Source organism: Emydura macquarii, unplaced genomic scaffold (assembly GCF_026122565.2).
Source record: "Emydura macquarii macquarii isolate MOO-44397 ecotype Brisbane River unplaced genomic scaffold, CSIRO-AGI_Emac_v2 contig_295, whole genome shotgun sequence".
Lineage (NCBI taxonomy): Eukaryota > Metazoa > Chordata > Testudines > Chelidae > Emydura > Emydura macquarii.
Window position 1 is genome coordinate 12,868,207 of NW_027130432.1, and position 25,939 is coordinate 12,894,145.

The window sequence follows — 25,939 nt, forward strand, 5'->3', positions numbered from 1 at the left end:
GCTTTCTTTGGCAGGGTAACAAGCCTTGTGGATAGAGGAGAAGCAGTAGATGTGGTATATCTTGACTTTACTAAGGCTTTTGATATTGTCCCTCATGACCTTCTCATAAACAAACTAGGGAAATACAATCTAGATCAGTGTTTCTCAATTATATTTCGCCGCAGCACCCTTGCGCATGATTTGTGTTGATTTCGGTGGCGCGGTTCCGCTTTTTCGCGGAACCCTTCAACTCCGCCGACAAGTCCAGGAAATCTTCCCCTTTTCGGCGGCGTGCTCTGTAAGCCGTTTTCGGTGGCGCGTAATTTGTGTTGATTTCGGTGGCGCGGTTCCACTTTTTCACGGAACCCTTCAACTCAGCCCGCGGAACCCCAGGGTTCTGCGGAACATTATTTGAGAAACACTGATCTAGATGGAGCTACTGTAAGGTGGGTGCATAATTAATTGGAAAACCATTCCCAGAACCCGGTGGTTCACAGTCAGACTGGTGGGCCTATCAAGTAGGGTCCTTCAAGGGATCGGTTGTGGGTCCAGTTCTATTCAATATCTTCATAACTGATTTCGATAATGGCACAGAGAGTACACTTATAAAGTTTGCAGAGGATACTGAGCTGGAAGAGGTTGCAAGTGCTTTGGAGAACAGGATTAAAATTCAAAATACTCTGGACAAACCGAAGAAATAGTCTGAAGTAAATAGGATGAAATTCAGTATGGACAAGTGCAAAGTGCTCCATGTAGGAAGGAACAATCAGTTGCACACATACAAAATAGGAAATGACTGCCTAGGAAGGAGTGCTGCGGAAAGGAAGCTGAGGGTCACAAACTAAATATGAGTCAACCATGTAACACTTGCAAAAAAGCCCAAACTTCATTCTGGGGTGTGTTAGCTGGAGTCTTGTAAGCAAGACATGAGAAGTAATGCTTCCAATCTGCTACACGCTGATACAGCCTGAACTGGGGTATTACGTCCTGTTCTGGGTGCCACATTTCAGGAAAAACATGGACAAATTGGAGAAAGTCCAGAGGAGAGCAACAAAAATGACTAAACATGACCTATGACGAACGATTTTTAAAAACTGGGCTTGTTTAGTCTGGAGAAGAGAAGACTGAGAGGGGACACCACAGCTTTCAAGTATATAAAAGGCTGTTACAAGGATGAGGGTGAAAAATTGATCTCGTTAACTTTTGAGGATAGGACAAGAAGCACTTGGCTTAAATTGCAAGTCCAAGGGAAGTTTAGATTGGATATTAGGAAAAGCTTCCTAACTTTCAGGGTCATTAAGCACTGAACAAAGCACATAGGAAGGTTGTGGAATCTCTGTCATTGGAGGCTTTTACGAACAGGTTAGACAAACACCTGTCCGGGGTGGTCTAGTTATTACATAGTCCTGCCTTGAGTGCAGGGGGCTAGACTCGATGACCTATTGAGGTCCCTTCTATGTTTCTATGCCCTGCTTTGGCAGGGGCAGTGGGACATACAGGTCAGCCCCATTTGAAGCAGCGACTGGCAGGTAAGCGAGTTGGCCCTGGCCATGTGGGGCACCCGTGGTTGCAATGGCGGGAGGAGGACAGACAAGTGTCTCGTTGCATGGGGTTCAGGGAAGGAGTTCGGTATCTTAGTGCTCACGCTAAGGCTTTGCAGTTGTGATATGTGCTGCAGTTTGGAGACCATCACTCCACATTTCCACAAACTGGGCTGGGTTCTGCTGCCCTCTTGCTCCTCTATCTATGACCCTCCCGTGTCCGGATGGAGATGAGCTTTCAGGCCCGCTTTGTCTGCGGGTATTCTGCAACTCTGCCATCTTGCTCTTGAGCACTAACTTCTGGCCCCCTTTCTCCCCCTCAGCCGCAGAGACCTGGACATTAACCGGCCTGGGACTGTCCCCAATGCCAAAACACTTCGGTAAGTTGCACTCTGGTCCCAGTGGGTCTGAACTGGAACCGGCTGGTAACGACTAAGCCCTGACTACTCTCCTCCTCTTGGTGTTTCCAGCTGCCCGGTCATGCTGGTGGTGGGGGACAACGCACCTGCTGAAGAGGGGGTGGTGAGTAAAGAGTTAAACCCCATGCCGCCTGCTCGGTGGCTTAGGAGAAGCCTTCTCACCCCAGGCACAGACACACACCCCTCCCCAGCTTGCTGGAGAGGGCATCTCTAGGGCTCTGCTGCTGAGAGTGGATCTGTCTGTTTCTGCCCAGACCCTCAGCATCCTGTGCCGCTTTCAGGCTGTTCCAACAAAAATATCCCAGCCTGAATACTAGACTCCTTGGCCTAAGGCAAGAATCCAGATTCTCTCACCTTTCTCCATCTCCTCCCACTGCCAGTCTGTCTTCTCAATTGAGGTGTTTCTTCTTCCCTCACTCCCTGCGAGTCAGTTTCTTCTAGAGCTGGATGAAAAACAAGATCTGTTGACGATTTTTTCTTTTACTTTTCCCTTTGCTGTAGGTCCCTGTCTTCTCCCTCTCCTTTTTTCACTCTCTCTCAGCATCTCTTTCTTTCTCTTCTCCTTGCACTCCTGGTTTTTGCAGAACTAATTCCTGTTTTCCACTGGGTCCCCCCTGATACTCCCGCTGCTCCTATTTCGGTTGCTTTCCCTTCTCTGCCTCCTGCCATCTCCCCCTTCCAGGTAGACACAGAGTAAGTCACTCCTTCCCTAAGGATGCTTGGGGATCGCTGCCCCACCCTCCAGGGTACTTAGAGCTGCTCTCCTCAACTGTCAGCCTGCACCCGATTCACCCTGAGCCGAGCCCCATCCAGCACGGACGGATAGTGCATGCTGTAGCCACGAGAGTGTTGTGTCTTGGAGAACCCAACTACAAAGGCCAAATGTGGAATCCCTCAGCTACTCTCTGGCTCTCGGTGTCTTGCTCTCTTGACCGAAGGAGTGTTAGCTCTGGGTGCATGGAGAGGGAGGCCTGGCTGGGGCAGAGTCTAGCCCAGTGTCAGAGAGCGAGGCAGCCTTCGAGTCATAGAGTCTAAGGTCAGACAGGACCATTGTGATCATCTTGTATAGCACGGGCCAGAGACCTGACCCACAGTAATTCCTAGAGCCGAGCTCTTAGAAAACCATCCAAATCTTGAATTAAAAGTTGCCCATGCTGGAGAATCCGCCATGACTCCTGTTAACTTGTTCCAGCGGTTTTAACTCTCGCCATTAAAAATGTGTGCTGTGGAGTGTGGCAGGATCCCCAGCGCTCTGCTTTCTGACCTCCTAAAGCTCTGCTCTTCTCATCGACAGGTGGAGTGTAACTCCAAGCTGGATCCAACCAACACCACTTTCCTGAAGGTAATCAATATCAACCAACCATCTCCCCACTGCTAGGGGGCTGACTACCGGGGGCAGAGGGGTTAAGAGAGACTTCTTCTGATTTCTGCCAGTGCCTCTTGACCTGCCCTGCTGTTCCTGTCCCAAATCCCCCACAGCTCTGCCAACACCCCTGAGCAGCCACTGCAGTGCCATAGCTGGCACGCTACAGCTCTGCCAATGTCTCTCCGGCCTGCACTGCAGCCCCCCTGGTATGCCAGACCCCTCCTGCCCGCCCCACCCCCAGCAGCGTGGCAGTCAGAATTGATCTGATGACTGCCCCTCCATGGACCCAGCAGACCTCTACCGGGAATGGCCTGCAATAAATGGCCTGCTGTGTCCCCGCTGGCCTGTCCCCACACACGGATGATTGGGTTTCTAGCAGGGAAAGGGCTTCTTGGGCACCTTGCCCATCCCCCCACCACTCCTGAGCACACATCCATCTTGCTGAGTTCCCCTGTGCAGACAGCTGGGCTGGGGTTCAGGCAGGTTGGAAGAGGGTTCCTGCAGACGGTCCCAGCAGTAACTGAAATGTCCACGCAGCAGGTGGGCTGGAGGTGTGGGGGCTGGACTCTCAGACCAAGGGCTGGTGGGGTCGTCCCCGAGGCCCTCCACTAACTGAGTTCTGTTTTCCCCTCCAGATGGCCGACTCTGGGGGACTCCCACAAGTCACACAGGTGAGTCCGCCAGATCCCCTCTCTTTCTCCTCCTTTCCCCCACCCCGGTCCTCAGCCCCGTGCCATCCTGGCTCTGTGGTACTCCTGGAGCAGCGGGCAGAGGTGTCATCATGTCGCTGGACAGGGTGGTGGGATCCTTGCCCAAGGGGCTGAGTGAGCTGCCCCTGCTGCTCTGTCCGGGCCCTGCGGAGGCTCATACTCTGCTCTGCTCCGATGAGGGTTTGGGGTGACCCCTGGTACTGTCGAATTTTGGGAGAGAGGGATGTGCAGAGCCCACCTGGCTGCCCAGCTAGTGAGGCCAGGGACAAAGGGTGGTGGGTACATCCCTGCCTGCAGCTCACCCACTGCCAGGAGAGGGGGAAATCCACCCTCAGGTCTCCTCATGGCCGGAGACACTGTGTGGCTTGGGTGGGGGGTTACTGGGGAGGGGCTGCAGGGGACGGGGTCGCTTGGTGAGGGAGGGCTGCAGTCTGTGTCCCAGCAGCCCCCTTCCCTGAGTGAGTCAGCAGCAGCAGCCAGCGTCTCCTCCTCCCCTTCAGCCTCGTTTTTCCTTTCTTCCCCTCTTACAGCCTGGAAAACTGACCGAAGCCTTTAAGTACTTCCTGCAAGGGATGGGCTACAGTAAGTGCAGGTGCCAAGTGAAGGGCTGCTGGCTGGCAGGGACAGTGGGTAGATATGCCTGGGAGTACTGATGTGTGCAGGGCAGTGGGGGATGTGCATACAGGGCGTGCAAAAGTTTGTCCAAGCAGGTGTGTAGATGTGTATGCTGGTGTGTGTAGATGTCCTTCCCACTGCAGTGTGTGTGTGTGTAAGGCACAGGTTGGGTGGATGGGCACGTGCCTCCAGGGGCGTGGTGGGTGCTACCCATCTGTGAGGCTCTGCGTGTGTGTGACACTGTTGTCTGCATGCCCCGTGAACTTGCCAGCCTGGCATGGTGCAGGGCCAGGAGCCCGCTGCACGTCATCACGCGGCCCCAACGGCACTCTGCTGACAGCGCTCCACGAGTACGGTTGTGTGATCAAGCTGCCCTGCCTTGCCCGCGCAGTCACTGGCCGTTGTGTGAATGTGTGTGCTGGGCCCGAGGGACCCATGGGGGGAGAACTGAGCTAGTTCTGGGGCACTCAGGAGGTGCCTCTGAAAACCACAGATCAGTGAGACGACGTGGCCGCCCCCCTCGGGCTCCCTGGGCACCACTCTCAGTCCCTGGGCTGCGAGGTGTCCACAGCCCGGGTGCTGAGCACCCACTGACTGATGGGAGGCCCACAGGAACCGGCCCACAGCAAGGGCCATTAGAATTGCCTTGCAAAGCAGTGCCCATAGCGTGGGGCTGCGGGGAGGGCGCCGTCCCAGTTCCACCACTAGGCTGCCTGCTGCCCGGCAGCCCCCTTGCCACCCACACTTTTGCCCCCTTCGAGCTGGACAAAGGGGTACTGCTTTAAGGATCCATTGCACACAGGAAAAGGGCAGGGCCGGCCCTAGCACTGGGACGCGTCCGAGCTGTCTGTGATTCTGCATTGTGGGGATGGGACTGAGCTGAGATTCCCCTCTGCTCTCTCAGGCCATGGCTGCTCAGGGGTTTCCAGTGGGTGGCCAGGAATCAGCCTAGCTCCATTCTGGCTGCCTCCGAAGGGAGACCTGTGCAATCCCCTCTACCCCTTAGGGTCTGTGAGTCAGATAAAGCCGCAGGGCTGAGCATTGTCCAGTCAGATCATAACTTTCCTTGCCTTTTGCACATCACTGGAGTTGGGGCAAGTCCCTCAGAGACAAAGTGTGTGTGAGTCTGGACAGGGGGATGGGTGTGAGTGTATGGATGGGGTGTGTGTGTGTGTGTGTCTGTGTGTAATGCAGGTCCTGCCATCTGTGTCTCTCTCCCTCCCGCTCTCTCCAGTTTGTGGTTGCCATCCCACTTGTTTGGTTTTGGGAGCAGATCAAACCCTGACACTCTCTTTCTCTCCCAACGTCTCTTGTCTCCCCGCCCCCTTTTCTTGCTCTCTGTCTCTCCCTTAGTTGCGTACTTGAAGGATCGGAGGCTGAGTGGAGGAGCAGGTACCCCCGTCACTGCTTCTCACCTTCCTCCCCATACGCTGCATGTGCCCCTGACCCCCAGCTCCATATGCATCGCTGCGGGGGCTGCATTCCAGTGCCCACCCCCAGCCCCCCTCCTCTCCCACCTGCCCCGCTTGCTCCAGGAGAGGAGTGGTGGCAGATAAGTCTTGCAGAAAGAGAGGTGAAGAGGCTTCCCAGAGTGAAAATGTCTCAGGCGAGCTTTGAAAGAGGCCGAGTCCAGGATGAGGATTTGGGTTGGGGGGGGGGTAGCTGCTCAGGACAGGCATGGAGGGAGCCCCCTCCCTGCTGGAATCGGATCCATTGGGATCTCTACCCGCAGCTGTGACTAGGCATTAAGGGGCACCGGTTTGTGGCAGCACCCTCCACTCCCGTTGCTGGCAGCTGTGGAGCTGTTGGCGCTGCCGTGGCCCCTTGTACAGCTGAGTGCTCTGTTGGCCAGGCATTGCAGCCCGCTGAGGATATTGCTTGTGTGTGTTGGTGGCAAGGATGGAAGCCTGGCCTGGGCAGCATAGGGCTGCTACTCGTTTTCCCTGCTGGCCACAGGCTGCTGATCTGCTGCTCTCACCTAGACTGGAGAAGCAGCCAGGTAGGAGGGCTTGTTGCCGGGGACCCAGGGCTACTGCCCCTCGATACTGAGAGCCCCCTGCTTGCCCCATGGATGCCTGCCCTGGGCTGCTTGGAAAAGAGGGGGAGGTGCTAGTAGGGGGAGGCGGGGATGATTCCTATGGCCTGGGACCATTTGTGTGCTGCTTCTCTGCCCCCTGCTTATCCTGGGACCCCAAACCAGGGAGGAGACCCTTGGGCTGCTTTAAAGGCCAGGACTGGAGCAGCAGATCACCGAACCTTAACTAGTTCCGTGATAAACTCCTGCCCCGGCTCTGCTGCACTGATCACAGCAGAGAATTGGGTCCTTTGCCTCCTGTTCTCTCTGCGGGTCAAGAAGCCAGCGCAGCTGCTGCAGAGAGTCCTGGAGAACATGCCTCTTGTTTCTGCCAAGATGTAGGGCTGTCCTGTCCTGGGCATGTGGTGGTGCGCTGGGGAGTGTGGAAAGATTCATCACTGTGAGAATAATTAGCTGCTCTTAGGCTGCCCGTTTAGGGTCTTTCCATGCTGGCTGTGGACTGGAATCGCAGAACAGCATCACAACATATGAGCAGCTGTCGGGTGTTGGGGCAGCACTGGGCTCCCAGCTTTCCCCCGTGCTGCCGTGACTCTGAAATCCAGCAGCAGGAGAGCCAGAGCTTGGCCAGCCTGCTTTCATGGCCCCCAGGCTGCAAACAACCAGCACAGGTGGGCTAATGGGGCTTCCATCCCACTTGGACTCCCACTCCCATGGGCACTGGGAATAAGCAGCATTCACAAAAGATATCTGGACTATTCCATTGCTGCAGGGGTGTCTCCCTGTGGCCTTCCTGACATCTGCTCTGGGTCATAGACTGACAGGGTCGGGATGGGAAAGATCCCCTTTCCCTGGTCCATTTAGCACAGAATGGTCTCTCCTTAGGGAGCAGCTCCAAGTCAGTGTTACCCTCCCCCAATGCCAGGCAGAACCCACAGGGTCCCATTGTGGATTCTGTGCCCTATAGGGTAAAATTTCACCGCACAGGGATTGAAAAGCTGGGTGGAGCAGTGCAAAAGGCCGAGACCTTCCCACCACCAGCCCCATTGGTTTAGCCCATGCATTTAAGCCACAGCCCCTTGTGCATTGCGCTCCAAGGGGCACATTTCACAGAAGCCCTGATCATCGTGGGTGCACAGTGGCATGCTGGCATTCTTGTGCGTGAGGATTTTCACGTCCATCTCCGTGTGCACGGGACTCTGTGTGCACAGATGGGCTAGCTTCCCAGTTGGGTTTTAAGGCCCAGATCCTCAAAGTATTTAGAACTCTCCCTGGAAGTCCTTTGAGGACCTGACTGCCTGAAGGGGCAAAATCTCACGTGTTAAAGCCTCAGCATGCAAACTCCTACCAGCAATTGTTGGAGGCTGGGATGCAGCCGCTCTAATAGTCTGTTTCCACAGTCTACAGTGTTCAGCTCCAAAGGTATCTGGGCTTAGCAGCAGGAGTCTTCTCCCCCCGCAACCCACGTCCGCCACTCCATCCCAGTGACAGATGGGTTTTCAGACCCCCGCTGCCCTCCATCATAGGCCGGGAGCAGCTCATCTCTTGTAACACTGCATGCTTCAAGCTTGAGCAGTTGGAAGCGGGCATCTAAGAGTACGCACTGGGGCTGAGAGAATGGCGCTTCACTTAACGGGCTGGAGAGCCCATGACTTCACCAATGTTGGCTTTGCTTGTGTGTTGTGTCTGCTTGAGTCTTCCTGGCAGGCCCCAGGTGAAATCTCTAACAGTCTTTTTTTCCTCGGTCCATCCCCATCCTGCTTTTCTTTCCCCTTAGTGCCCTCGGCCAGCATGACCCGCCTGGCCCGCTCCCGCACTGCCTCCCTCACCAGCGCCAGCTCGGTGGATGGCAGCCGCCCTCGAGCCTGCACCCACTCGGAAAGCAGCGAGGCCATGGGGCAGATCAACCACACCATGGAGGTATCGTGCTGAGCCTTTTGGTCCCTCCGATGTCTCCTCCTCCTCTTCCTCCTACGCTGGAGACATTTAGCATCCTTCTGCATCGAGTCACCATCCAAACTGCCATCCTGTGCGGCTTCCAACAGTCACCATGTTGGGGTTTCATTTTCCTTGTTGTCGGGTTTTTTTTTCCTTTTAATATTACAAAAAAAAGTGGGGTGGGGGAGGGAAGCCTCATTCTAAGACCGACGGTTCAATCCACCACTAGCTATAGCTGCAACTTTGAATTAGTGAAGTTATCCTGTTGTCAGTCACGCAGTGACAAGTCTCTCCGCTGGTCAGGTACGTAGGTTTCTTCCATGCAGTTGGTTGGGAGCTGTGGTGGAGATGGGATTTTCCCCCCTTTTTGCAGATACAGGGCTAAAGCAGGAAGAGGAGACGCTCCTGAGCCAAGCCCTTGGCAGAGGCAATGGTTGTTGCCCATAAACCCAGCCACTTACATAGCTTGTTAGCCAAAGGCTTGGTTTCCTAAGCAAAGGTCACCTGTGGGAAGCAGTGGCAAACTAGCCAGCTGAAGGAAAGTTTAGGCGTGCACATAATACTATGTGTCCACAGTCACCTAAAGATTCAGCACAATTATCTTTCACATGAGGTGGGATGTTAATAACACTCTGGGTTTGTTTTCTTTGTTTAAATAAACTGCTAGAGTTAAATATTGCATGGCCCTCTTCCAGTGATTAGCACCGTCTTTTTTTCTCTGTTTGACCCACCCCTGGGAGAATTGAACCTAGGACCCCAAGAGCTAAAAGCAGGAGTCACCACCACTTGAGCTAAAAAGACCACCTCATAGCCATAGTAGACTCCTAAATGCCTATAAATGGTTTGGCCACTAATGGGGAACAAAGACCCACACAGCGTTTACATTGGTCTTGTTGTGGCATGTCACTGAATAGCAGTAGCTGGGATGGGGTCCATGCATCATTGGGATAATGAGGGAGGTGGGGAGGAACAAACAAACAGGGCTTGAGAAATCCTGTTTTTAAAATGTCACTGCTCACTGGGATTTAATCCTGGTCATGCTGAAAACTAAGCATTTGCCTAGCCATGGAAAGAGTAATACAAAAGGCAGCTGTTCTTCAGGATGGCTCCCTGTGAGACCTTCCTTCCTAGCCCTCTGGCCTGTCCATCCAAAACAGGAAGTAGAATTGTTTTAAAGCAGAAAGTGACATGTCATAAGGACTGGGCATTAGTCCCTCCCCACAAGACAACATTCCCCAAATGCTACAGGGATGAGACCTGAAAAAACACAGAATAATAAAAATAACAATGCACCAATAAATACTTAAATTAAATGAGACAGGGCAATCTCTGCCCTTTCTGGTTCTGATACCGTGCGAGAGTCATGGGATCTCAAATTTGCACTGGGCACCCTTAGAAATAATGGAGCCATGCATGAGCCCGTGTTATAAACGGAACTCCCAGGTGCTCAGTGGCAGTACTGAGCCCTGGGGTTCCAGTGCGTGTGTGTGTGATTCACATACACACACCCTTTACAATTATTTTTTGCAAGAAGGACAATCAATGACAGCAACCAAAAACAGACCCAACTCCTCCAAAGTCTGCACCTCCCCCTCCACTAATCCACAAGGGAAAAGCTCATTCCTGGCTCATGGCAATGGTGCCGGGAGCACAATGTTGGGGCTAGAGGATAGAGGAAACTTATACAGGGGGCAGGTGGTGGCATTGTACAGGCTTCTTTCTCTCTCCCTTAATGTGACACTTGTTTCTGCTCTTCAGAAAGGCTGTAAGAAGCAAAGGCTTCAGTAACCTGTAGGAAGGGTCCAAAGGCTCATGGGGCAGCTATTGTTCTGTTGCTATGTTGTGCTCTATTTGTGGATGATTGTAACATTTACAGGCCATGGGGGGGAGGAGTCGCCTGCCCAAGGTACAAAAGCATCTTCCAAGGTGTTTGTGCAGCACCTAGCGCAACTGGGCTAGCTCCTGCCCATGAACGGGTGATGCATGATTGGGCCGTAACTTTCTTGGGCATTGTGTGCACACCACAGGCAGGCGGCCTGGACTCCAGAAACGTCTCTCCCTCCAATTTTGTGCCCAGCACTAGCTGAATTAAGTCACTTATTTGTCCCAACTAGTTCAGTGTGCTGCTAGTGTATGTGACTTGGGCTTTGAACTTGGCATGCTATGCCCACTGCTAGGCAAACGCGAGGCCTTGTTTCTTGCCTTTGTGCCAGCACTGCTGTGGTTGGCACAATGGAATCAGGGCATGTGGGTACCAGCGTGCCCGGCAATTCTTGCTTCTGTGTCAGTCAATGTTTTGCCCCCAGATTCTGGTGGGAAGCCCACTGCAAACCCCCAGGGCCAGCTCCTCTTCCCCCACACCTCATTCTCATTGTGTCAGACTCATTTGTGGCTCGGCAAGCTAAGCTGAGCATCTGTCAAGGGCTTGGTTCTTCCTGAGTGGTGTAGCTCGATCCATTCCGAGTCGGTGGGTTCCGAACATGTCTGTGATCTGTCCTGAGGATCTGGGATTTGGCTCTGGTCACTCATGTCCAGGATGTTAATGCGAATTGTCCTGTAACAAATCCATCGCCAACTCGGTGTGTCTTTCTGTGTGGCACAGCTACTCAGAATTTCATGGTGACAGCAGGGAACAGATCACAGATCTGCTTGTGCCAAAAGCCGAGCCCCACTCACTTGAGCTAACAGAGAATCTCTGTGAGCTCTTAGCAGTACAGGGCCCATGACACGCAGTTGAGCGTTTCTGATTTCATCTGGTAAACGTTCTAGGGTTCACTAGCTGGTGTGTAGGGAGCGGAAATTTCCCTAGGTTCGCCTGTCAATGGGATTCCCTCGGCTGTCAGTGCCTTGTGTGCAGAGCGTGAGGAGTGTTTGGGATGGCGTCTGGGGCAAGGAGAGCTAAGTTATCATGTACTTTGTATGTAAGGGCTGTCTAAACATCATGCTAACCCCACAGTGTCACCTGGCTGTGGGGTCTGCCCCCAAAGCCTCATGACAGTGAAACATTGTGCCTCTGAACAGCATCGGCTGTGTGCATCTCCTGCCTGCAATTCCTCAGCACAGTTATAAAAGAGTTCCTTTTTTACCATTCCTGTGAGGCAGGGAGAGAGACAAGAGCTGACCTTACACATTCCCAGGATTAGCCAGTCTCCTTCCACCGCATCCCAGGCAAAAGTGAGTCGCTAAGGGAGGCCACAAAACAGTGGGTCCATGCGTGATCCATGGGAGTGCCATATTTTATGTGGTCAGATGAGAATCCTCCCTTCCTGTTGTATTTTCCCTGGTTCAGAGGAAGGGGAAAATGGACCATGAGAGGAAGTCAAAGGGACTACAGAGGCCCATGAAGAGCACTCCCAGTGTCATTCTGTGCCATTGCAGCCAGTGAATGCCAGCTTACTGTGCTGGGAGGCTGCAGAGTCAGTTAATAAGGAACTGAGCATTCACCCTCTCAGATGTCAGGTCTCGAGTCCCTTTGACCCACCCAACTTCCATGCTGGTCCTTTATGAGCACATAGCCCTTACACGCCTCAGCTGTCTGGACTGGCTTTCCATACTAGGAGCTGGAGGGAATAGATCCAAAGCTGGTCGTACTAGCAGCAAGAAGAAATTCTATTAGAGATAAAGAGACAGTGTTAAATATCCCATGTTGTTCCAGACACAGTGTCTCTTTCATGCATATGCTATCTAGGAGAGTGCGCATCTAACACCCCTGCTTATGGTATGGATACATACAGCACACACACGCCACACACACGTATATTGCATTTAAATGGTATGACATTACCACAACCATTCTAGAAACTCTCTATGGTGTATTAGTTTGTCCCAGACTGTTTTTCCGTGTGCTTCCTTCTGAACATTAAATGTGAATGTTTGAAAGCTAGTAGGAATTCTTCTTTTTTACTGTAGATACTGCTGCAATTTTTCTCGTTTTTTTCAGTGTATCCTTTCAGATAATATATATATAAATACCTATACATAATATATATATTGGATTTTTTTTCTCCCCTTTCTTTCATTCTTGTAGCAACTGGTAACAAATGTGTGGTTTTACATTTAAGGTGTTCTGGCTGTAGTTTTGTTCTGGATTTGTTTTTGAGTTTTTTCTTTTTTCCTTGTTAAGGTGGAATTTAATGAATTTCAGACTTCTCTGTATGAGGTGAATCCTTATATTTTTGTGCATTAAGATGGTTGATGCTCAGAAAGTTGCATTGAGGCCATGGTATTTAGAGACCACTATAAAATGTAAAATGGAACAAAAAAAATTGATGTAGAAAAGATTACTGTGTCGAAAACTAATAAAGACATTAAGAAGAACCTAGCAGACTTGCCTGCTTTTGTAGCTATAAATGTTGTGTGTATCTTTGTGAGGGGGAAAGGTACAGACCTTCCCCCAGGAACTACTGTAAAATGTGTGTGTGGGGTGGATTACTGGACAGGTAAACAACTCTGGAGAAGTGTCTATTGGTTCAGACAGCATTCAAGAGGCCCAGGAGACAAAGAAAGAGCTTGTGGCATAAAGGCCAGCTTGAACTGACTCAAAGACTCCCTCCTCATGATCCAAAATCTGACATGATTGTAATCAAGAGGGCAAAACCCTGCTGGAAGGGCTTGAAGGACCTGCAACCTGTCAGGGGCCCCATGTAAAAGGAGGGTGACACCTAGTAAGCTTAGCAAGCGTATAGACTCTAGTGGTTCATGATATCTTTTCTCTGGGATGCTTTCATGCTAAAATTCATGTACTGTGCTCTGCGAAAGTTAGCTGGTCACTGGGAAACAGTCTTGTTGTGGAGAGTGAATTATAGGTGCTAGATTTAAAGTCAGGCCTGCTGGGATAGTCACAGTGACTTCCAGGGGGATGCAAGCCTAAACTCCTGGGCTGGAGGGAGAGGGATGCAGATCCCTGCCTAGAGAGAAGTGATAGCTGGTTGCCTGAGACATAAAGGAGCAGCCTTGGCAAACCATGCAGGGGAGGGCAATTAACGTTTTGCTTCTGCAGCCCATTAAAAGGCCAATGCAGAGACAAGTAGGTTAGTTCTCAGGCTTGTATCTTCCTTGGGGATGGCCCAGGAGCTATTTTCTCCTATTGTCGCTAAAGCCTGAGTGAGTGTCTGACATCCAGCCCTCTGAAGCAGCTCTGGTCTTGCGGACACTTCCAAAGGAGCATGGGATGGTAGAGGAAGGAGGGGCCAAGGGTTAGTGCCACACTAGGATTTTTCAGTTTCCTCCTCCACAGGCTTCCTGTGTAACCCTGGGCGAGTCACTTAGGTCTAGATCCACAAAGGGATTTAGTTGATGAAATCCAGGGCAGGCCCAACACCCGACTGCTGACACGGGAAGGACCGGGGGCCGCCCCGCCCGCCGCCGGGCAGTCTCAGAGGCTCCCTTAACTCCATTAATGAAGCCACAAGCCCCCGCTCCGAGAACGGACTGAGCTCACGTCACCAGTGGGAACAGCAACGTCTTACTGCAGGCACCACGAGCGAGGGGTTAAAAGTCAGCGCGAAACCTCTTAAACCCAAGCCCCGAGGCCACGCGCTGCAAAGGGGAAACAGCGGTTCCCACGGCCTCGGGGGGACGGGACGTGACGGGGGGTTCCGCTCGTCCCCCTAAAGCGACCGGACCGGACAGGCAGGGGCGGGCGGAGCCGCCTGGGAAACGGGCTCCGCTGGGGCGACCCCCCTTCTGACAATCCCGGCCGGTGCAGTTACCCCCCGGGACAGACTCGGCGCCGCTGCGGGGACCCCACGTGCCGGGCCTGGCGCCCCGCGCCCCTGCGGAGGGAGGGTTTTTCCCGCCGGGCCCGGCATGGCCCCGCTGCCCCCCGGGGCTGCACTTTATTGGTGGGGCGACGCCTGGCCCTGGCCCCGGCCCCTGCCGCCGAGCCCAGCCCAGCTACCCTCAGTCCCTCCCTAGTTGGGTGGGTCGAGGAGCAGGCGCGGCCCCTCCCTAGTCCCCGTCCCCGACGCAGCGTGAGCGCGCGCGCGCGCGCGCAGCCCCCGTGGCTCGGCTAAGGGGGGGGGTCAGCTGGGCCCCTGCCGCTTAAGGCCTAGTTTGGCCCCTCTCGGCCCCCGTCAGAGCAGGGGTGTGGCTAGCCCCACCCCGGAAGAAGGACCCGGGGTGCATTGCTAGGGAACCACGTGGAAGGGAAGCGCGCGCGGCTCCCTCCCGTCCCACCCCTAAGGCCGGGCATGGCGACCGCGGCTAAGAGGCCCAAGGTAACGGGCCGGGGGTGGACACGCCGGGGGGGTGCTCCTGCCCCGCCCCCCACCACGGGCGGTCTCCAGCCTCCTTGTGGGGCGGCGGGAGGCGTCTCGGGGGCTGCGAGAGCCGGGGCTGCGGGTGGCTGGCAGTGGGGGGCAGGTGCTGCCAGGGTAGAAACCCCCCGAGAGACTCGAGGAGGGGGCGGGCGGGGACTTGCTGAAGGAAAACGCCGGGGGGCGGTCCTGGTTCCCGGGCCGGGGTAGCAGTGGCGGGCCGGGCTCCAGCAGCCGGCTGGCCCCAGACGCTCCTCCTGTGCCAGCCCCTCAGGGGACTAGACTCGCCCCGGACAAGAGTCATCCAGGCTCGGCTCAGGCAACCTGAGTCGCGACGCGAGAGGGGAGGAAACGAATCCCCGGGGCTCGCACGCGAGTGACAAAGTTTAGCTGGAATAATCGCGAGTGTAGACAAGGCCTTCAAAAAAGGGGTACACAGGGAGGTGGCAAAGTTTGCAGATGATGCAAAACTACTCAGGATAGTTAAGTCCAAGGCAGACTGCAAAGAGCTACAAAGCAAGCTCACAAAAGTGGGTGACTAGGCAACAAATTGGCAGATGAAATTCAGTGTTATTAAATGCAACACAATGCCCATTGGAAAACATCATCCCAACTACACATACAAAATGATGGGGTATACGTTAGCTGTTACCACTCAAGAAAGAGAATTTGGAGTCGTGGATAGTTCTCTGAAAATCTCTGCTCAGTGTGCAGCAGCCATCAAAAAAGCTAACAATGTTAGCAACCATTAGGAGAGGAATAGGTAATAGACAGAAAATATCATAATGCCACTATATAAATCCATGGTCTGCCCATTTGAATAAATACTGTGTGCAGCTCTGATCTTCCCATCTCAGAAAAAATCGATTAGACTTAGAAAAGGTACAGAGAAGGGCAACAAAAATGATTAGAGAAATGGAACATCTTCCATATGAGGAGAGATTAAAAAGACTGGGACTAGTCACCTTAAAAAAGAGATGACTGAGGGGGAGGATATGATGGATGTCTGTAGAAGCATGAATGGTGTGTAGAAAGTGAATAAGGAAGTGTTATTTACCTCTTCACATGACACAAAAACTAAGGGTCACCCAATTAAATTAATAGGCAGCAGGTTAAAAACAAACAAAAGGAAGTCATCCTTTGCACAACAACCTGTGAAACTTGTTGCTAGGGGATCTTGTGAAGGCCAGAAGTATAACTGAGTTCCAAAAAGAATTGGCTAAGTTCATGGAGGATAGGTCTATCAATGGCCATTAGCCAAGATGGTCAGGTGCAACCCCATACTTGGGGTATCCCCAAGCCTCTGATTGCCGGATGCTAGGATCACTCAATAATTGCCCTGTTCTGAAGCTTCTGGCATCGGCCACTGTCAGAAGACAGGATATTAGTCTAGATGGACCATTGGTTTGACTCAGTATGGTCCTTCTTACGAAGATTAAAATCTGCAAATGAAATCACACCAACCTTTTCTTCTTGCTCATATTAGCAACAAATATGTAGGATGAATGAGTTGTCAGAAAAACACATGAACAAAGCAGCTTGACTCTAGAGCAGTGCTTCTCAACCAGGGGTACATGTACACCTAGGGGTATGCAGAGGTCTTCCAGGGGGGACATAAACTCATCTAGATATTTGCCTAGTTTTATAACAGGCACTAGCCAAGTTATTACAAACTAAAAATTTCATACAGACAGTGACTTGTTTTATACTGCTCTATGTTCTGTACACTGAAATGTAAATACGATATTTATATTCTAGTTGATTTACTTTATGAGTATATGGTAAAAATGAGAAAGTAAGCAATTTTTCAGTAATAGTGTGCAGTGACACTTGTATTTTTATGTCTGATTTTGTAAGCAAGTAATTTTTAAGTGAGGTGAAACTTAAGATACACAAGATAAATCAGACTCCAGAAATGGGTTCAGTAGTCTGGAAAGGTTGAGAGCCACTGCTCTAGCTGGACTGATTACAGTTTTTAGGTTGCATCTTTATATTGGAGCCAGTCAAATGGTTTTAAATAATTTTCACTATGAAAGTAGCTCCCTTTAATTGGCGGCTTAGTCACGAACCAACCCTGATTTCTGCAAATCTATTTGCCTAATAGTCTTGTTACAGAATTTTTATCCTATGGGTTGTTTGCAAACTGCCCACTTTGACCATTGGCTGTTTTATTCCCTTTGGGGCACAGATTCTTTGGTGGTGTGGGAAGCTGCCATGTCAGTACCGTGCTAGCATTGTATGGGGTAACAGTAATGATTACAATACTGAAGAATGCTAAGTTCTGTTGAATGTAAGAGTAATAGCAAATAATCTTCTGCTTGTGCATATGCCACAGAACAGAAGACCTAACCGAAGAAGTGACTAAACCTGTTTTAAACGTTCCTGAGGTCTTTCATCTTCCAAATCTTCTGGTCACAGCAGAGAAAAACATTCTTTCTTTTTTTAACTGCAATAAGGGCCTCTTGTTGGGGGAGAGGCGCGTAACTAGGCTGTTTTCTGATGATGATCTCGGATACATAAATATCCCTTTTCATCTCAAACCACTTCACTGACCACAGAAATGCAGCCATCTCTGCCGAGAAACCCAACGGATGTTGAACCATTCACAGCAGCAGTTTAAGGCAGGAAGTGAAGGAAACGATGGTATCCAATTGAAGCTATAGGGATAGCTAATAATAATGTTCTGTCCATCCATAGACTGCAGAGCAGTTTGCGAAGCTGGGTATGCAGCAGCGTTACCCCATTTCTGAAATGGAGAAACTGAGGCCCAGGAAAGATGAAATTATTTGCCTAATGCCAGACTGGTGGTGGCTGGGCTGGAAATAGTACCCAGGTCTCCTAATTTCTAATCTGCTGTTCTGTCCACTGGACCCTAGCACTTCCCTCTGTGTTGATCAGATCTAACTTACCCAACTTATCTAACTTGGCGAAGATTCCAGGGTTATCCTCTGTCCTCCACCGTGAGACTCTCTAATGCCTGAGCTGTCCTTGTTCCCGAAGACTCTCTCTGTTTGCAGGTGGCAGCAGTGGGCAGCCCTGCTGAGGATGGCAGTGCTGACGCCATTTCCGGCTTCCTGGACTGGTGTAAGAAGGTTGGGCTGGAGATCAGCCCAAAGGTAAGAGAATCAGGGTGATGGAAGCTGGGAATTGAGTGACCCTCACCAGGGTGTGAGTCCCAGTGTCCAAAGGTCTCTTGCTGTGCTAGGCTGAGTCTGGCATACAGGTATCTGCAAACCATGGGGTTGATAGGGCAAGAGTTGGCTTTCCAGGGGCAAGGTAATCCCAGGACTCCCACAGATGAATGGGGCAGCGGGAAGGGGTTGGGTGGCAGGCAGGGAAGCAGCTAGGAGGTGAAGATTTCCAGTTACTTCTCACATGCGCTAGTGCCCGGGTGCAGCCATTGGGTTGGATATAGTGTAGCTGGGGGAAGCTTGTTATTTAAAAACCAACCTCCAGTTTACATGGGCCGGAAGTCCCTCTGCCATGTGAGGGATGAAATTAGCTGTCTGGGCTTCCATGGATGCTGTTTGCCTTATTCTCCTGACCTCTTGGCTTCATTCCCCTGGTAGCCCTTCACGCCTGTCCCGTCAGAGGCAGATTTTCACTGAGGTCCCCACAGGCCCTGACAGGCGCATTGGTCACCTCTCTCTTAGGTCTACGTGAGCAAAGAGGGCACCGTGTCAGACTACGGCATGTTGGCCAGAGAGGACCTCCAGATCGGAGAAGTCCTCTTCACCATTCCAAGAGCCGCACTCCTGTCCCAGCACACCACCTCCATCCGGTCCCTCCTGGAGAAAGGTGTGAGAGCAGGGCATGTGGCGTAGAGCTAAGGACTCCTGCAGCTGACTTAAATTGGCTGCCACACTGCCGAGATGGGTGGAACAAAGTTTGTGAAAGTCGGGAGTTTTTCTTACCTCGTTATCTTTGATTCTCCTAATTTCTCCTGCTCTGTCACCATGTTAGCCGCCAAAATAGCCCCCATTCTATCTTCCATCCAAGGCAGGAAAGCTGAGAGCGGATAACATTTATGGTCATGCCTGCTGTGGCTAGGCCAGTGACCTTTGTGCAGGGGTCCGGAGAATTTCAGGAGCAGTAAACAGGATCTTAGTTAATGGACAACATGCTCTTGTCTGCTTCAGGCAGTCTGTAGCCTGGGGGAGTCTTGAGGGAAGGGTGAGTTTTCTGAGCTAGATCTAGAGAGGGCAGTAATTTGCAGCAATTTTGACAAACACATGGGGTAAGGGATTGTTGGTGGACGATCTGCCCTCACCCTCATGTCCCTCCATCCTAGGAGTAGCAAGTCTGGAATCCTCAACTCAACCCCACCCTTTCTGCTAGGGAGCCTTGAACCTGGTATTTCAGCATGTCCCTCCCCTTCTCTCTTTCCTGTCTTCTCTCTGTTTGGCTCCTTAGATCAAGTATCCCTGGAGAGTCAGTCTGGCTGGGTGCCTCTCCTCCTGTCTTTGCTGCATGAATACACGGCCAGCAGCTCCCACTGGCGCCCCTACCTCTCACTCTGGCCTGACTTCAATAGCACGGATCACCCCATGTTCTGGTAAGATTAAACCTCATGCTGGCATCAGGCTGCAGAAATCCAGCAGCCTGCACAAGACTCAGTCTTGGGCATTGGGTTACTCCCGCCACTGGGGCACTGGCTCTGGGAGTCTGTGTGCTGCAGTGGATGGAGCAGTAGTCTGGCCTGGGTTGTGTTCCTGGCTGTGACTTTTGCCCTCTTTGTCTGTTTCCCCATGGGTCAGCAGCATTGGGGCTAGGTGTGCACATATGGAGCTTTGTTCTGGTAGATACGTTAGCAGCCTAGGTGGCTGCCCGCCTCAGGTACTAGCCGGGGTGTACAGTGGGTTGAACTTGGGGTCTGGGCTAACTAGATGCAGGCAGCAGTGGAGTGTGAGGCTGTAGAGGATTCGTATTAATTCAGTTCCTTCCTGTGTATGTGTGGGGGGTGGAAAATGAGATGAGATAGTCTCTGCCCTGCCTGCCCCTTGATACAGGCCTGAAGAAGAGAGGGTGAGGCTCCTGCAAGGCACTGGCATCCTAGAAGCAGTGGACAAAGACCTGGCCAACATCCAGCTGGAGTACACCTCCATCATCCTGCCCTTCATGGAGTCCCACCTGGACATCTTTGACCCCCAGCTGCACACACTGGAGCTGTACCAGAGGCTGGTGGCATTTGTCATGGCTTACAGGTGAGAGGGGGAAGGTGCTTCTGTAGCAGATGTCTCTGGATCCAGAGGGATTGGGATGAAGCCTCCATCTTCCTCCCCTGTGTGACTATGAGGAATCTCTTTGGGGGGTCAGATACGAGGGCCAGATTGTTGCTCTCCAGGCTTCTCATGGCAGGAGGTGGCTCTGGCACTGTCACAGTCTGTGCACACTGCTTACACCTCTCTGTGCCATCCGAGGTAGCCAGCTGGTTCCTGATGGTCACGGGCCCAGGATGGGCTAGTGGCTGTTTTGGTTTGTTTTGCAAGACTGGGGATTGGCTTGTCCTCACCTCTTCTCCGAAACAGCTTTCAGGAGCCCCTGGATGAGGAAGACGAGGATGAGAAGGAGCCCAACCCTCCAATGATGGTGCCCATGGCTGACATTTTGAATCACGTGGCCAATCACAATGCCAACCTGGAATATTCCCAGGTGAGTAGGTGGGGAGCTGTGTGAATGGGGAGTGTGCATGTCCCTAGCACATTACTGCTCTCCCACAGCTCATCCTTCTGTTTCTGTGTGATCGTAACCAGCAACGTCTGGTGTGGTTCCCGTGTCCTTCTCCCTTTTGGTGCTAGGTGATTCAGAGAAAGCCCAGCCCTTGTCTCCGTTGAGATTCCTCGATTCCAAGGCCAGAAGGGCCTGTTAAATCACCTCATCTGCCATCCTGCATAACCCAGGCCACAGCCCCTCACCTGGCTACCTAGCAGTGAGCTCAGTGACAAGTGACCTGTCTTGCTTTCGTTTGACGAAGGTATTGCTCAGCTACGGTAGCTCAAGGGGATCCCACACTCCTGGTCCCCAATTCAGGACTGGACCTGCCCTCATGAAGCCCAGCTGACTTCAGTGAGGTTCTGCATGGGCAGCGGGTGTGCCTTTGTCAATCTGATGGCAGGAGGGGAGGCCTGGGTGCCTCCGTGTTGGGAGCCATCAGCCTGGTGGCACATAGGTGGGTTGGCTGTAGGAAATGCCAAGACCTTGGCATGCAGAGGGCCTGAATTCTTGAAGGTACGTTTTCCTGTAGTGAAGCATGCTGGTCGAATTTGCCGTTTGCCATAGAAAAAGCAGGGCAGTGGCAGTGCAAGTGCTCCCAGCAACCTCGGAGGGTGGGGGGTGGCTTTGTGATCACATGGGCCACCAAGGTGCTCTTATGTGACAGGAGCAGGACCGGAGACAGAGGTAGCAGTTAATGTTATACTTGTTTGCCAGAGACACACACACTTAGGTCAGCCTATTGCTCTAGGTATTGGATGGGACATAGAGAAACTCTCCTGTGGGTGCCAGGAGGACTGGCAATAGGATTTCTTGGTATCCCAGAATTACTTTCTCTCATGCACAAGGGACATTGTGGGGAGCCAGCAAGGGGTAGTTTCCTGGAAGACTTGGGAGGGGGAATTCTGCCACACTTGCATCATAAGGATGGAGTCTCTTATTCTGAATGTCATGATGATGCCTTCACCTTAGTGCCTGTTCTGTCCCTCTGCTTACAGGAGTGTTTGAAAATGGTCACCACACAGCCCATCTGCAAAGACCAAGAGATCTTCAACACCTACGGTCAGATGGCCAACTGGCAGCTCATGCATATGTACGGCTTTGCTGAGCCGTATCCCGGCAACACAGATGACACTGCCGACATCCAGATGGTGACAGTGCGCAGAGCTGCACTGCAGGGTGAGTAGCTTGTGGAACTTGATGACCCACATGCATTTGTAGCTACAGTAACGTAATTCTAAATGACTGTGATAGAAGGAAACCATGGGCCATATCTGCGGCCCTTTCGACGAAGTATGTAGTAGCCAGTCTTTCGTAAACACTCATCATGGGGCACCAACAAAATTCTCCTTCCACCATCAGTTATGGGCTTCAAGGCAGCCTCTGCTTTATGAACAGTCCCGGACTCAGTGCTTACAGCAGGGACCTGAGTAAGAGTCTGAGGGAGATGCCCTTTTAAACCTTATTCCCCCCAGTGATTTGAAGATGAACTGCAGCGTTACTCCCAGGCAATTTTTATCTGCTTATTCCTTGATCCTGGCCACCATTGGGACAAACAAGATAGGATGAAATTCAATAAGGACAAATGCAAAGTACTTCACTTAGGAAGGAACAATCAGTTGCAAACATACAAAATGGGAAATGACTGCCTAGGAAGGAGTACTGGGGATAGGAATCGGGGGGTCATAGTGGATCACAAGCTAAATACGAGTCAGCGCGTAACACTTGCAAAAAAGTAAACATTCTGGGACATAGGAGTGTTGTAAGCAAGACATGAGAAGTAATTCTTCTACTCTACTCTGTGCTGATTAGGCTTCAGCTGGAAAATTGTGTCCAGTTCTGGGTGTCACAGTTCAGGAAAGATGTGGACAAATTGGAGAAAAAAGAGCAACAAAAATGACTAAAGGTCTAGAAAACATGACCTATGAGGGAAGATGGAAAAAATTGGGTGTGTCTAGTCTGGAGCAGAGAAGACTAAGGGGGGATATAATACTAGTTTTCATGTACATAAAAGGTTGTTACAATGAGGAGGGAGAAAAATTGTTAATCTCTGAGGATTGGACAAGAGGCAATGGGCTTAAATTGGATATTAGGAAAAATGTCCTAATTGTCAGGGTTGTTAGGCAGTCTATTTCAGTGCTTATGGAGGCTGTGGAATCTGTCACTGGAGATTAAGAGCAGGTTGGACAGACCTGTCAGGGATGGTCTAGATAATGCTTGGTCCTGCCTTCAGTGCAGGGGACTGGAATAGATGACCTCTTGAGGGCCCCTTCCAGTCCTGTAATTCTATGATCTTCCCTGAGTGTCAAGGCCCTAGTTTCTATAAGTAAGTGCTTCTTGTGGGGTTCAGCTTGACTCTGGATTTTAAGTGGGTGGGTGCTCAGCACTTTGTGGCAATCAGACTTTACAGCATTGCAAGTTGGGGTACAAAATCGCTAGTGGCTTTTGAAAATCTTGACCTGTGTCTAGCTCTACAGAGCCTTGTTCCCTGTGCTGTGTAGTGTGTGTGGTTAACTTGTCTCCCCTATTGTCCTCAAACAGGTGCCAGAACTGAAGCTGAGCAGCAGCTGGTCTCTGAGCAGTGGGATTTCCTTTGCCAGCTGGAGATGGTGGGGGAAGAAGGAGCCTTTGTGATTGGCTGGGAGGAAGTGTTGACGGAGGAAGAACTTTCCATGACGTTGAAGGTGAGTGGTGGAAATGATTTCATTTCTAGGTGATGGACTTGGGACGTCTGCGCTGATGCAGCCCCATGGAGTCTTGTTTGCCAAAGACAGGGGTGACTTATGCTATTGTACCTTTGAGGTGGGGTTATGGGTAGGATCTCTGACTAAAGGGGAGACTGGAGCTAAGCCCTGATTTGGGCTAAACGGCCCTGTGATGGATATGGAGCTGCTCTGTAATGGTTTATGAATACTGTAAAAATCCCCATCACAGGTCAACATAGAGTAAGAATAGAAGGGATGGGGGAATTTTTGCCTTCCCACAAGTATAGCTTTACTCAGAACTGGGAGGAGCATGAGTCCCTTATGGAAAGGATCTAACTGCACAAATGATGTTAGGTGCTCTGGCAGTTTGGGATGGAGTCCATTGTGGAAGGAGATGTGACAGATTGGGGGATGTGTCCACAGGACACTTAATTCTGTTTCCTTCATGCCATGATAGATTTCAACATCCATTTTGAATGTAACCTTCTGTGTGGCAGGGACTTGACACCTCATGGAGAAACTGTCCTGGCAGCTGTGTGCGCGCAGTTGGGGGGCTGGTGCTATCACTCAATGCCTGTGACAGCCCTCACTAAGCTGGCTGGGAAGGGGGAAGTATTTAACACCCTGCCAAAAGGGCCCTTCACTTCCCCCCTCCTGCACTAGCAGCACTAAAAAAACTGGAGCAGGGCAGTGGGAATCTCTCAAGCATTCAGTAGCTGAAAATTGGGGCCTTGATTCTATACACCCTTTAAGTCACACTTCACTGCCTGAGATAATGAATAGGTATCTAACTGTGGTTGGTTGTAGGTACTGTGTATGGCTGCAGAAGAATTTAAAGAGTACAAAGAGCAGGAGGGCTGGGAAGAAGACACCGAGGATGAAGAGAGCTTTACTCTGTCTAATGAGACAATACCCAGACTCAAAGCCTCATGGAAGAAGCTCCTCTGTGACAGTGTGCTGCTGACTCTGGAGTCTTACAGCTCAGACCTGAAAGCAGAGCAGGACTTGCTAAATGACAAGGAGGCTTATGGAAAACTAAACTGCAGAGAGCAGCAGGCCTTGCAAGTGCGCTATGGACAAAAGAAGATCTTGCACCAACTCTTAGAACTGGCAAGTTAGCAGAGGTGGAACAATGCTGTTGGTAGCAGGGAACTGTATAAAGCAAACATTGCCATCTGTCCCACTGCTGGGATGGACAGGGTGGCTGCTTGTATTCAGGAAGAACCAGAGGGTGAGTTGATTTAGACCCAATTATTTCTGTATTGGATTTTCATCTACCTCTTGACTGTTCTATAAAATTACTTACTGTCTTAATGAACAGACTCTTTCCTCCCCAATATGTTTGTTTCACCCTTAAGTGAGAGATGCAGGAGGATTTTTCCCCCAGTGTTGAAGAACCCACATGAGAGAGAGGTAAAGAACTGCTTGTAGAGGAGGAAGCATATTTTGATCAAGTAATGTTTTGCAGGGGAGGCCTTGCCTCTATGGCACTGTGACCCACTTACCCTCCTAGAATGGCATGGTCTCCCACTACTGTTTTGGGAGGATAATGTTTTATACCTTGTATAATTACAAGCATCTAAGAAAATACTCTAGTCAAGAGGGAGTTTCACTAGTAGATCATCCTACTGCCTGCCTTCAAACCCAGTAAGTTCCTAACTGCATCTCAACAGTAGGTACAGTTGTGCATCTCCACCCTGCTGGTAATCTGGTTTGAAGATGGGAAAAATCTGCAGTAGGACTCTAAACAAAGACAATGGAACACTTCACAACCCTGGCTCTGCTACAGTCAGCTCATTCTGCCTGTGGTCAAGCAACCAACCATAAGACAGAGCTGTCTGTCATACTGTTACTCAATTTTGCTGTAGATAAAGCCTGAGGTAAGGTGATTGGTGGAGCAAGTAAGACTAAGTGGATTTTTCATTGGATGAGTGTTACACACCTTTTTTGGGGCAGTACATAGCTATCTTAAACCTAGTGCAGTCTAAGCTAGGAAAGAAAAAAAGGTTTGTATTGACACTTCTGAGTAATAGCCAGGGATCCTAGAAATCCATTTATCATTGAAAAAACACACAATGTTTTCAGATAATGGCAGGACTCCCTCATTTCATTTTAATGATAGATGTCTTATGGTAGAAAAAACTAGGAAGTCTTTTCATCACCTTCAGCTGGAGTTCAGTGCAACTGGTGGCCTGCCTGTCAGAACTGCTCAGCTTTTGTCCAACTGCCTCGTTGAAGCATTGTGGAGAAGTGCTTGACAAAAGAGTTTAAGGTGCCAGAGTTCACCACAGCTGGATCCTTTGCAATAGGCAGAGAAGCTAGAGCTGAGACAACATTAAGATGAACATGTAATCATTTGCAGGCTAGAGTATGGAGATTTTTAAAGGTAAAGTGGGCACTTTACCTGCAAAGATAAGATGCCTTTTTGTTCTTTAATAAAATGTATGAAATACCTGATATGAACAGCACCATCAGCCCTCCATGGTAATATTGATAAAGCTCTAGGGCCACTTCCCTTCCTTTGAAAGGATCTTCATATAAGCAGTTATCAAAATAATTTAAGGGAGAAAACTAATAAGGTGAAAGACTAAGTCTAGCAACTTCTAGGATTTGAGATTAGATTTGCCTTTGAAGTATGAGGCAGTGGATCTGGAGCAGTGAAGTT

At 51.0% G+C, this 25,939-nt stretch overlaps 2 protein-coding genes across 6 annotated transcripts in view; both read left to right on the plus strand.

Annotated features, from left to right (window-relative positions):
* Positions 1–12,917, plus strand: part of NDRG4 (NDRG family member 4) — an 85,419-nt gene extending 72,502 nt beyond the window's left edge. For 3 of the 4 annotated variants that reach the window (XM_067552631.1, XM_067552640.1, XM_067552657.1), the window contains 7 exons: positions 1,844–1,900; positions 1,991–2,042; positions 3,234–3,281; positions 3,941–3,976; positions 4,546–4,597; positions 5,984–6,022; positions 8,440–12,917. In XM_067552631.1, coding sequence (XP_067408732.1) covers positions 1,844–1,900; positions 1,991–2,042; positions 3,234–3,281; positions 3,941–3,976; positions 4,546–4,597; positions 5,984–6,022; positions 8,440–8,594 — 439 coding nt within the window. In that variant the 3' untranslated portion in view covers positions 8,595–12,917. The remainder of the gene's footprint in view (positions 1–1,843; positions 1,901–1,990; positions 2,043–3,233; positions 3,282–3,940; positions 3,977–4,545; positions 4,598–5,983; positions 6,023–8,439) is intronic. The other variant, XM_067552648.1, reaches the window with a different exon arrangement.
* Positions 12,918–14,549: 1,632 nt separating this feature from the next.
* SETD6 (SET domain containing 6, protein lysine methyltransferase) lies at positions 14,550–24,588 on the plus strand. Of its 2 annotated transcripts, none has more exons than XM_067552766.1 (9): positions 14,550–14,818; positions 17,875–17,973; positions 18,511–18,655; positions 19,271–19,412; positions 19,867–20,061; positions 20,386–20,509; positions 21,568–21,748; positions 23,111–23,253; positions 23,772–23,894. In XM_067552766.1, exons 1-9 carry the CDS (start codon positions 14,792–14,794, stop codon positions 23,865–23,867), a joined length of 1,152 nt encoding a protein of 383 aa, XP_067408867.1. In that variant the 5' UTR covers positions 14,550–14,791; the 3' UTR covers positions 23,868–23,894. The 2 variants fall into 2 exon arrangements, with proteins under 2 accessions (XP_067408867.1, XP_067408859.1); XM_067552758.1 differs by lacking the exon at positions 23,772–23,894 and adding an exon at positions 24,082–24,588 and having other exon boundaries at positions 14,560–14,818.
* The last annotated feature ends 1,351 nt before the right edge of the window (positions 24,589–25,939 follow it).